Raw genomic sequence first — 14,130 nt, 5'->3', positions numbered from 1 at the left:
AAACAGATGTCAAGTGAAAAAACACTGACACAATGACAGGAATTTGGCTATGATTGGCTTCCAAAGTTATTTGGCTTCCAATTAAAAGTACTTACACAAGTTAGCTAGTATCTAATTTGCATCTGTTGTCCCAGAGTAGATACCACAAAAAAAGAAAAAGAAATCACAAAAACATCAAATACACTACCGCCCCAAAAAATTATCAATGTGACAAATACATTGGGACAGTTCATGCATTTTATGGAAGGCTGTATTAATAGATAGTTCTGCTACTTTGTAATGTGGGAAGAAAAAATATGACCATGTCTGTTTTCTTTTTGTATTTTTTTTAACCTTTTTTCCCCCCCCCATTTCTTTTCATATTGTTATTGTGTATGTGTGTGTGTGTTTCTATGTGATGTCTATCTGCTGTTTTGTTTGATTATTTATAGACATTTTATGAACACAAGAGACATATTGTTATGTGTTATATAATTGAAAATGCCTATAAAGACATTGTTTAAAAAATAAAAAAAAACAGTAAAATAATAGTTATGAGTGTTATGTTGTCTTTTACCAAAACGTAAGGCTGTTTTTAAGCACTACAAAGCTTTCTGAGTTTCCAAGTATCCAAGTAAGTAAGTAAAGAAATATTATCATACCTGAGGGGCACTTTTTGTTTTCACATTGGCAGTGTCCAAAATGGACATGGAGCACTGAGGAACAAACATGTGCCAGGTCATAACCTTCGTAGTTATGCAGACATAGGGCTCCATTACCTTTAGGGAGTGGATGTACTTTTAGAGTAATGCAAGCCAAACCAACAAGATCAGCAAATTGCAAGATAAATCAGCACTCACAATCTGCCTGGTGACAAAAGTGCTTACTTATGTAGTACTTCACTAGGATTTATGCCAGGGTATCTCTGTATAGGTTAATTTTGAATGGTTGCATTCAGTAGATTCACGAACGTTATGACCTAATCTTGAACTAATCAAAAACCCTATGAGTGCTGGCTTATCTTGTACTTCACCTGGAATTATTCCAAAGATTCTCAGCACACTGTATGTCAGTTTTTGGGTACATATAATCACTACTGTACTGTAGGTATGACCAATGACACACTTCTCCTGTCATTCTTCACAGAAATGCACAAACATCTATTTTACCTAAATTGTTTGAATTTAGTTTCATTTAACTTTACTTACATTCAACTTAGCCTAGCCTACTTTATTTGAATTGATCAATTTATTAGATTGTACAAAGTTATTCAGATAAAAGCTGAAAACCAACACACGCACACTGTATGGTCGGTCCAGACATTTTACTTAATTTTGTAGAATATGCAAGGCCAAGGCCCATGTCATAGACTTTGTCTAGGTTGTGGGCATCATGAAAATACTTTGTTTGTTAGTCTTAATAACAATGGAAGCAGGTACCACCACTTTTTAATTCCATGCATGCATGTAGTTTTCTTTTAGCCTGGCATTGACCAGACTGATAACGTGGATTCATTCTCACGTTCCTCCCCGGTATCGGTATATGATACCGGGGAGGAACATGAGAGTGAATTCACGTTATCAGTCTGTTAGTTTGTTTAGTCTATTAGTTTTCTTTCTCCCTGACTGTGGAGGTAACTGTAACCAGTTTATCACCAATAGAGGGGGCTCTTTCAAACAGAAATGCATGCAGCAACAACTGCCTATCTGGACAGGATAACATGGAGTGGGGTTTATATAGACCATATTTCTTTTCTTCTTCTTTATCAGGGAAAAATCATGAAATCAATATATATATTTTTTTGTGTATGCATGTCAACAAAGATATAGGATTGACTTAGTTTAAAAGGACAAACGATGGAGCTTATCTTGCTCAATGGGTGGATAGATAAATAGATAGATAGCTCTTCTCAGAGCTGTGTGGGTGTCCTCAAACTAGATCTGATTGACAGCCCCCTCACTCTCCTGTTAGTTTTGGAAGGGCAGGCCAATTTAGTCATTCTTTTTGGTGCATTTTTTTTATCCATTGTGTGACCTGATAAAATTGTCAGCAATTACTCCTCAACCTGGAGGAGTAATCAGCAATAAACACCGGTATGACTAGGAGTGTTTGTTGGGTCATGCTTGACCTACTTTTATCATGTCATTACCCAGTCTATGGTCATTACAGCAATCACTGTCATTGTCTAGAAGTGCTATAAGCCTTGTAACCTTGCCTTTGTATCCCCCAATGAAAGCCATGGGGCTTAAACATGTTGAGGGTGTTTTAACATATTAAGCCATGTCAATTTCAGATTTTTTAAATAGGCTATCATTTTGGGGTGCCTTGGATTTCTATGAGAACTACTTAGTTAGAAAGCCGCTCATCCACAGAGCATCCATTGGACAGTAGATGTTATATGCATGTGGTGATCTCACTCAAATCTTAAAGGTGCATTTTTTTTATACTGGAACACTATAATATGTAAACTGATAAATGGGTAGGCCCTACTCTCTTCTGATTGGATGAAATTGATAACCCACCTGAAAATGTATTTTAGGTTTGTATAAAAGAGCTGGAGAGATGGGGAGACCCCTGTTATTGCACATTCAATGATTATTGAATACAGCTTTAATTTTTTCACAAAAACGTTTTGTTTAAACCATAAAATATCACTTACACTACCTTTAACTGTGTATCAGGTGCCCCTTGGTTAAAGGATTCATACAATTAAAAGCCTACAGGTAGCCTACTGTGGACCAAATAGCCTACAGTGGTGGAAAAAGTACTCAAATGTTTTACTTAAGTAAAAGTATCAATGCTGCAAGGTAAAATAGTCCGTAATTCAAAATTACTTGATTAAAAGTATAGGTATCAAAATGTAGCCAACTTAAAGTAGGCTACCAAAAGTAAAAGTACTCATTATGCAGAATGCCCCATTTCACAAGTTTTCAAATATATCAAATCTTTTGAAAAAAGCAAATCTACAAGCTCACAAAGCGTTGCATCGAGACGCATTGTGAGCTTGTAGATCGTCTATTTTCAAATGTCCAAAATGTATAGGCTGAAGTGGTTAATGTACGTTTTGTAATAATAATAAAAAAAATCTACAAAGTAACTGGTAGCTAGATGAAGTAAAAGTATAGAAATTTTGAAATACTCCAGTAAAATAAAAAATACCTCAAAAAAAGTATAGTAGGCTACTTGAGTAAATGTACTTAATTACTTTACACCACTGACCCAAATAGTACTTTTTCTGTGTCTGCCAGAGAGAGGGCGTAGCATCATGTCACCATTGAAGGAGGTGTGCTTTTTGGAGGCGGACGGAGTGAGTTTGGCTGAACATCATTCGGCACCTTTTAACTGCATAGCGAGTTTGTTCACCAAATATGAAAGGGACAGTTGAGAATCTGTCACTCGAGGAGCTGTTATAAGCTATGTCTGGATTGTTGGAGATGATTGCAACACATTCCTCCACAATCGTGTAGGCTATGGATTATACATCATTGGAGATTAATTTAAACATGTGTGCTACATCTTTTTATAACGACTGATTTGGGGATTATAACATGGCAAGGATCATCGACACGAGCATGCTTTCCACGGGTCTGGCACTGATCATTTTGCAGGGTAAGTATAGCCTGCAGCATAATGTCATTCATTCAACTTTTATTTGAGATCCTCGGAGAAATCACTGAGGGTCATGACCCTTTACCCTTTACAATTAATGATGCCGATATCAGCCACACTGTGGGAAATAAAAACATAAGAACAATTAAAATCAGTTTAAATGTTACCATTTGAATCAACCATATTATGTTGACCTGAGGCAGTGATTAGCTACAAAACTGTTTAGCAGCCTATTACGAGTTCTGGTCAGAGTTTAGCCCTGGAATGGCTGATATTAGGCTACATTGCTGGTAGATAGGCTAAGGCTATAGCTACTATTATGCAGTGGTGGAACAATTACTCAAATGTTTTACTTAAGTAAAAGTATGAATTCTGAAATGTAGAAATCTACTCTGTTACAAGTAAAAGTCCGGAATTCAACATTTGCTTGAGTAAAAGTACAAACGTTTTGTTATCAAAATATACTTAAAGTAGCCTACAAAAGTAAATGTGCTCATTATGCAGTATGTCCCATTTCAAATGTATAAAATGTCTAATAATCATTTGAAAAAAGCAGATATATACATGCATTGTGAGCTTGTAGATCGGCTATTTTCAAATGGCCGAAATGTATTTCGGTCGGAAGTGGGTAATGTATGTTTTGTAATAAATAAAAAAAAATCTAAAGTATCTAGCAACTAAAGTTTTCAAATAATTGGAGTAAAAGTACAATATTTGCCTCTGAGATGTATGAGTGGAAGTAAAAGTAGCCTACTGAAAATTGGATATACCCAAGTAAAGTAAAAAAAAAAAAAAAACACACACAATTTTGAGTAAATGTAGGCTACTTAGTTACTTTACACCACTGCTGGTGACATAGCATAGGCTAGACTAGAGCGCGACAAAGTAGTAGCCTTCTGAATATGTATAATTGTATATTATTTGCATGTTGTATATTCCTAATATGACGTGAAACGGCATTTTAATATTTTTATACAAGGTATCATCTTGGCCTCGGGTGCGGGTGTCTTGATCAGAGCCGAAGCCGACGCAGCCAGGGGTGATCAAGTCTCTCTGAAGAGGGAGTCTAACCATGTGTCTGGGTCTGGGACCAAGTCAAGATCCAAGCGCTGCACATGTTATTCCTACAGAGACAAGGAGTGTGTCTACTACTGTCACTTAGATATCATCTGGATCAACACACCTGAGTAAGTAGGCTACACTAGCCTGGTTATGTATGCAGTGGTGGAAAGTAACTAAGTACATTTACTTAAGTACTCTACTTATTTACAATTTTGAGGTAGCCTACTTTTACTTTACTGGAGTATTTCCAATTTGTTATACTTTTACTTTTACTCCACTACATCTCAGAGGCAAATATTGTACTTTTACTCCACTACAATAATTAGAAAACTTTAGTTACTTGCTACTTTGTAGATTTGGATTATTATTACAAAACAAAAATAATCATAGACAAAATACATTAACCACGACTTCAGCCCTATACTTTCGGCCATTTGAAAATAGCCGATCTACAAACTCACAATACGTTGCAATGCGAGGCATTGTGAGCTTGTAGATCTGCTATTTTCAAAAGTTTTATACATTTATACATTTTATATGAAAACTTGTGAAACGGGACATTCTGCATAATGAGTACTTTCTACTTTTGGTACTTAAGTTAAAACATTTTACCAATACTTTCGTACTTTTATTCAAATACATTTTTAATTCCGGACTTTTACTTGTACAAAAAAAAAGTATCCCTACATTGCAGTATTGATACTTTTACTTAAGTAAAAAAATGTAGTACTTTTTCCACCACTGTTAGTTATGTATGTATGCCCCCCCCCTCTCTCTCTCTTCACACCATTACTCCATCCTTCTCCATTCTCTGTCCTGTCTACTTCCCTCCATCTGCTGCTCTGTGGCCTTTGATGTGTATTATCAGTGTATTATCAGTTGTTTTTTGGTTTCAAACCCATCAAAATTAGGCTACTAGTCACTGTCCATGGTGCTGATGCAGGGAGGGAACTTAAAACCAAGCCTAAATCATATGCTCTGTACTCCGCATTAGTCCTCCTGTTTCATCATCACCCACATACTGTAGACCAAAAAGTTGCTAGACAGTTGCTTTACATACAATCATCTTAAACATAGAATACATCTGACTAGGCTATACATTTAACATTAACAGCATGATGGCTTAAAAGGAGCTTAAAGTGCCAACGTGACAAGTGCTTATTTATTGCAGATTTTCCTATTACTCTACATTTTAATGTCAGCAGCTGGATGGCGGCTAGATCAAGCCATAGCACTTTGATTTGCACGTCAGCACAATGAGTCTTCTTCCTGATGGCAGAGGTTCATATTCAGAGAGGATGTTGAGAGTCTGCAATTATCTGTGTTGCTTGTTTCATGACTGCCTGTTCATACAGGCTCTGTGACTCATAGGCTCTCTACTCTATTACCTTATAGCTATTTTGTTTATATTGGCCTAATTTTCAGCTGCAAATAAATTATGTAGAATTATTTAACCTATCCTATATTTGTCCTGGTATACAGCATAGAAAATTGTCCTGAACAATACAGATCGACCAAACCTTTTATTTTTTGACCCAAACTTCTAATGTCATTTAATCACTTATTGCACAATTCCTTGTCACCTCTTACACTCAAAATGTATAACAAACCTTCACTGCTTCCAACAGTTTGTCCTGGGCATGGTGCAAACATTCAGTGGTAGTCCAGTCAACTGTAAATAGCTGTAATGTGGGACTTCTGTAATCTATTCACATACCAGAGACAATATGCTCCCATGAGTACAATATAACATGACAAACACAGATGTTTTCAATGATCAGAGAACAAAACACATGCATCTCAAAAGCCTGGACCCAACTTAATCATACTTAAAGCGAGGAGACCTTACATTTTAAAGTCATATTCCTTTTGTATATTGGAGAAGAGATATATGCGTTTGGTGGACATACAGTATGAAAGTTGCTGAGTTGCCTTCTACTGCCTTGTCAAAGGGCCTGGCAAGGTCTACCGTATCAAATCCAAGTAAGCTGAAATACCACTACCGTGATGTAAAGAGGCTATGAGGTTTGATGGACAGAGTTCAGAGAGAACTCCCCAGGTCTATCAGAGATTGGTAATAGTATACAGATGTGACAGAACAACATGACGGGAGGCTACCAATTCGTTATCTTCAGGCTTTGATCCTACTTAACATGGTTTGAGTGCACTCTAGTATTATAGAGATTGGTGCCTACTGTATACTGAATAATGGTGACAGGTTCGTGCCTTGGCTCTGTAGTCTAGATGAGTTGGTGTAAAGCAAACCATATGTTTGGCCATTGGTGTGCGGACTTCCCTTCTTCTCCATTGTATGTATTTTTGTTCAGCACCTGTGGAATCTTTGTTGGGATTGTGCCTGTTTCCCTCTTGGACTCTATTTCTGGCCATTGGTTTTACTCATAGAAGTTTGTTCCTATATTAACATGGGTTTCGGAGTGCACTATATATTAAAGGTTGGTGCCTATTACTGTATAATGGTGACAGCTGCAACCCACGATTTAGACAGCCCTGCATGGGTAGGTCACCCAGTCTGGCATACTGTAGATATGTGCTCCGCGGAGCACCCCCTTCCGGTTCATTTTATTATTTGTTTATCTTGAAATGCCCTTTATGCCTATACCTGCTTTGCTATGCCTTATGTAAAGCACTTTGATTTGTTTTTATATTATGAAATGTCCTTTACAAATAAGCTTGCCATGCTTTCACAGTGCAGTTGACCAGACATTCACAGTAAAGGTCTTTTCATTGCTCCCAGGGTGCTTGTTTTATCAGAACTTTCCCTTTTTTTATAAACCTTTTCTTCCCAGCCTACAAAATTGGACTGACAAATGATTTTGTTGTACTGCTACTGTCATTAATTGTGGCCTACCTGCCTGATTTACCAGTATACCGTATGTAATTAATTATTTCAGTAAAAAATCTGTTATTTTCAGCGAGAGGAGTTGCTACTCATGTTCAGCACAAACTGTGGTTATAAGAAACTGCTTCGAGGTGTATGTTTGTGTGACCCTTCATTCCCCTCCGGAGTATCGTCCTTGTCTATAGGATTACAAGCACACTTATCCCATTTCATGCTTGTATTTAGTCAACAATTGTTTCATGCCAACTTGAAACCCTTGTCATAATCACGACAACCAAAGTTTAAGCTGAGCTGCAAAAAAAAAAAAAATCTCGCTATGCTGGTTGAGAATGTATGGTTGTAGATTTGTGTTCCAAGTGCTATTGTGCAAGAGCAACTGGCACCAAACCGGCACTTGGAGGGCGACTTTAACAAACTGTTTGTAAATTCAGTTTGCTAGAGGAAGTTCTATCCATTTACAAGTGTAGCCCTCAGAAAGTAGACAATTCAATTCTGACCACTCTGGCTGAGTAGTACACCAGATCTGTCTTAAAGGTTTTTGAAATGGCTACATAGCTATCCACTCTACAAAGAAGAGACAATATTTCTTGACAGAACTTCACAGCCTTCATATTTACATTCTAGACTCAAGAACTTACAATTGATCAGAACTGTCAAAACGTACAATTGATCAGAACTGTCAAATATTTTCCTTATCATACAGTACATTCGACCGTCTGACCATCTTGAAATACAGCTCCTTCTTTTCAAACGTTGCATAATTTTTCACTGGCCATGAGCAGCATAATTATGCTGTCTTTATGCAGTCACTCATTTCCAGTCCAGATAATTTAGTTTGAGAGGAGACTCATGGAGTTAATGGAAAAAGTAATTATCAGATAGGCATTTGCAGTTCATCCTCACCTGTGGGCATTAGGCCTACAAATAATGATTGCCAAGCCACAGCTAAGGATTCAATCTTAATCACATCACATATTAGTCCAAGACTATTTTTTTCGTCCCAAATGAAAAGAGACTAAATAAACCAATCCAAGTTGTTAAAGAATAATATTTACACAATCAGTTATTTGTTGTTAACTAAGCCAAGATAAATTGATATAGTGCCATAGAGAAGTTGATATCTTTCCGGCTGTGGTTTTGCTTGGCAGGAGACAAATTAGATTCAGTTACAGATATGAATGCACATGCGCACACGCACTCTCACGCACACGCCAGCACACACACATAATTGTTGTTGTTATACTGTCATTTCCCCATACGAGCACATGCAAGCACACACACATCTCATTGTGGTTATACTCTCACTTCCCCATGCTCACACGTATGCACATGCGAGCACACACACACCTCATTGTTGTCTCTGCCAGGCCGAAAGGCATGGCGAGAGAGTATGTTTTGCACCCTGTCTGTCCGTCCGTCCGTCTGTGTGTGTGTGTCCGTCCGTCTGTGATCAGCTAATCTCCGGCACTGTTGGCTTGATCACAGCGAAACTGTGCACACACACTCCCTGGATGCCAATTCAGAACCTCTGCCCCAAAATTTTCACATGGGCCTGTCATAGCGCCACCAGGAGGCCGCTTTTTTTTTACAGTACTCCTACTGAATTTGGCCAAACGTCACGCAAATCGGTACACAGTATCTCTATAGACATTAAACGAAACCTGTCTTTCAGATTTTTCAATATCGATATATCGATATTTACAAAACTATTATTTTATTTTATCACGCAAACCGGTACACATTATCTCTTTAGTCAAGTGTTCAAGACGGATCCGTCCGATTTTTCACATTCCATCCTGATTGGCGAATTCAGAACATTGCTGGCCCACACTAACCTACCTGACCTGGCGGAGACCTTTTTCTATGTGCTCCGAGGAGCACTTTTTCTATGTGCTCCGCCATAGCACCGGGCAGGATCCAAACTGTAATGGCATGAGGGAATTCTCATGTAAGTAATACAGGCTGGGGAATACGGTCCTTAAGCGACAGTGGTACACCTTCTGGAGTTAAATAGGTCCAGCAAGTCCTCCACCCTTCGTTTTACCACTTTGTTTATGTCCCTGTCAGCTCGCACAACTGTGAAGCAGTCTGGTTCAACAACTCAAGACTGCATGCTGTTTATAGTATACGGTCACACTTTTCGTAACTTTGGGGTTGTGGTTCAACCTCAAATTTAAGAATTCATTGCCAAGTGTACAGCAGCTAGAAAACTGGAAAAAAGACAACTTTAACCAAAATGATTCCCTGGGATTGGCAGTGAACCTTAAAACGATGCAGTCCTCATTTGGGTTCTTTGGCAATAACACTGACTGCAGGTTTCATGTGCACCATGGTACAAAACTTGCACATGTTGCCTTTTCTCAATGCAATTTTCTTTCCCCAGATGGAATTAGATTCACAGTGTAATTTTCAATTAAATCCATATCAAGCTACAAGAATGTTACATTCCATGGTGGTCATAGATATAAACACAGATCCACTGCTAAAGCCTTCTTAAGTTTAGTTACACATATTTTCTACCCCAATATCTTTTCTAAATGTATTAAAAAACAAAAAAACAAATGAAATAATCAGGCTACACTGTTTTAAGCTACCGTTCTAAGGGGATATTATTTCTGTGTAAATTCCTAGGATGTCCTTTCCTAGGATTGACAACACAAGCTGATGAAATTATTTGGGTCACCTTGCCTCTGTATGCAACTGAAAGCATTCCAGTGTAAAACAAGCAGCACTTAAAAGCAGCCAAAAAAGTATTGGTCCATTTGCTTCAGACATTGTTTTGGCTTACTGTACTGTTTATATGTGAGAGATAAAGCTTTCAATCTGAAAATGTTTGTGTGAGTAATATGTTGTAAATTTAATTTTCTTTTTTGGTGAATGCAATGCTCTTTACTGGTGGTCACTGTTAATTTGTAAAACTGAAAATACAGAAAAATAGAAAACACAAACATTTCAACATAATACATAATCCAATAACATATTCTTATGCATCACAATTTAGCAAAATGAGCACATGTTGTAGCTATAGTTACATTCAATTAATTCTGCTTGCACAAACATTTATGGCTTGGCAGACAGCTGCCAAGTGCTCCCAATAAAGCTCCTTAGACAGTGGCTTCGTTTAAGCTCTTTACTGGTGGTCACTGTGAATTTGTAAAACTGAAAATACAGAAAAATAGAAAACACAAACATTTCAACATAATTCATAATCCAATAACAAATTGTCATAACAAATTACTTGCTAGAAAGTTACAGGTCTTGTTGTGTAACTTAACCAACAGTTAGTAAAAAAAAAAAAAACTGGCATGGAAGAAAGTAGACAAAATGTGAGAAAACGGTTTACTTTAAGCCTGTTTTACACTTAGTTGTGTGCCAGTGTTGCAGAAGTGTTTTAAAGTGAAATAAATACCCCTTTAAGAAATTGCAAGTACAGTATTTGTAGGTGTGCCTTTAAATGCAACTCAACAAAATCTTACTCTGATTTTTGTGTATGTTTGTGTATATATGGTGCATGAGCTATGCAACATGAAGGCTACTGTTCTGCTTTCATTCATATGTTGGATACAAATCAAACTACACACTCATGCTTTTGAAATCTGAACCAGTAACAGATGTTACTGGTCCCAAAATCTCCTCTTCTATACAGTATGGAATAGGAGAACTGAGAGATCATTAGATGTACCTCACACAGTGGTTCCCAAAGATTTTCATGTCAAGGAAGGACCTCCAAATTCATATATATTCCCATTTGATATAATTTGAAAGGAAAGCCAGGGACCCCCATAAGGGCGCGCTCCCACCAAGAGTTGGCTGGCCGCTGTTAAACGCAGGTTGTGCGCGGCCACAGTTTTTTGCAGCCAGCGGATTCTAAAAAACGGGAGTGACGCGCCTGTCACTCACTTTCAGGACCGTCCCCGTAGCCCGCACAGCCTGCTGCCTTGAGCACCATGTTGCTTCCTGAGTCTTGAGACGGTCCGCCTTCGACTCACCCGATTGGACAGAGGGAGAAAATCAGCGCCTGCCTCCAGCAGTTTTATGCTTAGTCGCGGAGAGCAGATAAACGCAAGGTCTGCGCGACTAGCGAAAAAATCTGCTCTTGCGTGAATCAACGCATTTGCATTGACAATGCATTGGCAGATTCTGCAAACAGCGGCCAGCCAACTCTTGGTGGGAGCGCGCCCTAAGAGAACATTATTTTGTCATGATTCTTCTTTTTTTTCTTCTTCTTTTTTAAATAGATAATCTGCAAACTCACAACAACACGTCATGATGCAATGCGTTGTGAGCTAGATCGGCTATTTTCAAATAGCTGAAAAATAAAATGGTGCTTAAAGGTTTAAACTGTTACTCAATTTGCTGCAGACCCCCTGACACCCCTTGGGGGTCCCCGCACATCACTTTGAGAATCAGTGCACTAATAGAGATAACTGTGATGTGGGTTTAAAGCAACGTCATTATGTGAAGCCCACTCTGTGATTGATTCATCTGTTTTCAAGTGGGCCTCCTTTCGGACAATTGCTTTCATGTTATAGCACTGGAAACTGGGTTTTGATAGACTTCTGTTCCACCTTCTAGACACATAGTTCCCTATGGAATGTCCAGCTATGGTGGACATCAGCGAACCAGGCGCGCTGCTGGAGGGATGCCCCTTGAAGTTGAGGGGGCAAATCCAACTCATCGCTGCACTTGTGCTGCGCTTGTTGGAGACTCTAAGTGCCATGATTTCTGTCAGTCAAGGTAAGCCAACCCTGCACACCAGTTCAATCACTGCAGTGAAATTCTCTCAGCTACCTCCGTCTCATTCTGGGAAGACTACTAATACGCTCTGTGCCTAACTGTAGTCCAAGGTTTCCAGAAGGTGGCATACCTGTTTGGTTAATTTTCCCATAGCTTTGTTTGATTGGCTCTGGTTCAAATCGGCTGCTTATCCAATCAAACTAAGCTATAGGAAACAGAACAGGAAACACGTATGCCACCTTCTGCAAACCTGTGACTACAGTTATGCACAGAGCCTATCATAGCATTTTCAATGTACTGTACTGTACTGCACACACTGAGTAGTGTGCAGAAATTCCAAATCTCTCTATAATCTCTTTGCCCAGGCCTCTGTGGACCGTGCCAAGGAGGACAAACCCAGGGGGCCTTCTCGGATGGCGGAGGGGGATGGGGGATGGTGTACCACAGGTACACACAATGGATGGTGTACACACAAGAGAAAGAAACATGGGAGTGTGACAATACAGTCATTCCATGGTATCATAATTCTTGGAACATCTTTTCTGCGCTCACCAGGCTTGGTTCCATGAACTGGATTATTTATCCTTGACTTTGTGAAATGACTTACTCGCCCTCTGGAAAGCATTCTGCCCCATCACGTTTTTACCCATTTTTGCTGTGCCTTAAAGATTTCAAGAATTATTTCCTCAAATTGTAAAAGACATTTTGTATATTTTTCCTATCTTCACTGACATCTTTGATTGGGGCAGTGGGGATAGACGTTTTATCAGAGGTATATATACTGTGTGAGTGCATGTGCGAGTGTGTGTGTGTACTGTATAATATGATTTTGCCGTTTGCACATGACGTATCCTTCCAGTCATAAACCTTTTTTTTGGCATGTCATGCTATGGATAGTGTATAGAGCCAGAGAGACATACAAGACATAACAGGAGCTAATCACAGGGAGCCTATGGTCTGTCCACCGACTGGCTGAGCCACCAGGCACCCTGACTAACCACACAACTGACACTGTAGATATACTGTATGAGTATATGAAATGCAAGGCTGTGTACTCATCAATGGTCAAAGAAGGTCTAAAGAATAAGACAGGGTCTAATAACAGCGTGGCTTCCCTATGGGTCATGCTGATGACATCATATTTGCCCAAATATGGAGTGACAGCAGGACGGTAAATATGAGAATGAAAAGTATTCACCCTCAAAGGAGTATTCACAAAATGTGAAAAGTACTGTATTATGCCATCACCAACTGATTTGTTTCAATGCTGTACATAGGCTACAGTAGCACAGTATACAGTATCGACCAAAAATGATGAAAACTATCCTTTAATAACTTAAATTTAAATGTATAACACCTATCAATTATATATTGCCTTTATTGTAATATGTACAAATATTCTTTCAACTTGACTGGTTCTCATAACCAAAAAGTTTTGTTTTACACTTTGTTAAATTTGAGATTAAGATCTAATTGGAAATCATGTTTGTTGTAAGTTTTTCTCTGTGCACCATTCCAATGTTGAAAGTGCTCAAAATGTCTGCGGATGTGCATCTTGTCTATTAGTTTATATATTAGTAGCTCATTTTACTAGACTATGTATAGCTAATACATATACATTACACTGTACATACTGTATGTATGTCTATGTACGTGCCTAGTTTTAATTGAAAGTTGGGGAAATTGAGAAGGGGGGAGGGGGGGGTCTGACATGCTGTCCTTAATTGCACCTCCAAGGGCCTTTAACACCTGTAGCTAACATTTCATGCAATGTAGAGCCTTCAATCTTAACCAATAAAGCTGCTAATTTCACTATATGCTGTAGTACAGTTCAAATTGCAGTATTCATAATCAATTAATTAGTACCTATCCTTCCCTATCGG

The 14,130-nt window shown here is 38.5% G+C and overlaps 1 protein-coding gene across 1 annotated transcript; it reads left to right on the top strand.

Annotated features, from left to right (window-relative positions):
• Positions 1-3,348: 3,348 nt before the first annotated feature.
• LOC308097011 (uncharacterized protein) lies at positions 3,349-13,930 on the top strand. The gene is made up of 4 exons (XM_080444566.1): positions 3,349-3,588; positions 4,568-4,775; positions 12,086-12,247; positions 12,613-13,930. Exons 1-4 carry the CDS (start codon positions 3,528-3,530, stop codon positions 12,743-12,745), a joined length of 564 nt encoding a protein of 187 aa, XP_080300692.1. The 5' UTR covers positions 3,349-3,527; the 3' UTR covers positions 12,746-13,930.
• Positions 13,931-14,130: the final 200 nt, after the last annotated feature.

The sequence above is a fragment of the Gymnoscopelus braueri genome (assembly GCF_963280865.1).
Source record: "Gymnoscopelus braueri genome assembly, chromosome: 12".
Classification (NCBI taxonomy): Eukaryota; Metazoa; Chordata; class Actinopteri; order Myctophiformes; family Myctophidae; genus Gymnoscopelus; species Gymnoscopelus braueri.
The sequence above is the reverse complement of the archived record's forward strand: the minus strand, read 5'-3'. Positions and strand labels throughout refer to the sequence as shown.

Coding starts and splice junctions, on each gene's coding strand:
- LOC308097011 (XM_080444566.1), top strand. CDS start 3,528: ATGGCAAGGATCATCGACACGAGCATGCTTTCCACGGGTCTGGCACTG. Junction 3,589..4,567: donor GGCACTGATCATTTTGCAGG/GTAAGTATAGCC, acceptor TTTTTATACAAG/GTATCATCTTGGCCTCGGGT. Junction 12,248..12,612: donor CATGATTTCTGTCAGTCAAG/GTAAGCCAACCC, acceptor CTCTTTGCCCAG/GCCTCTGTGGACCGTGCCAA.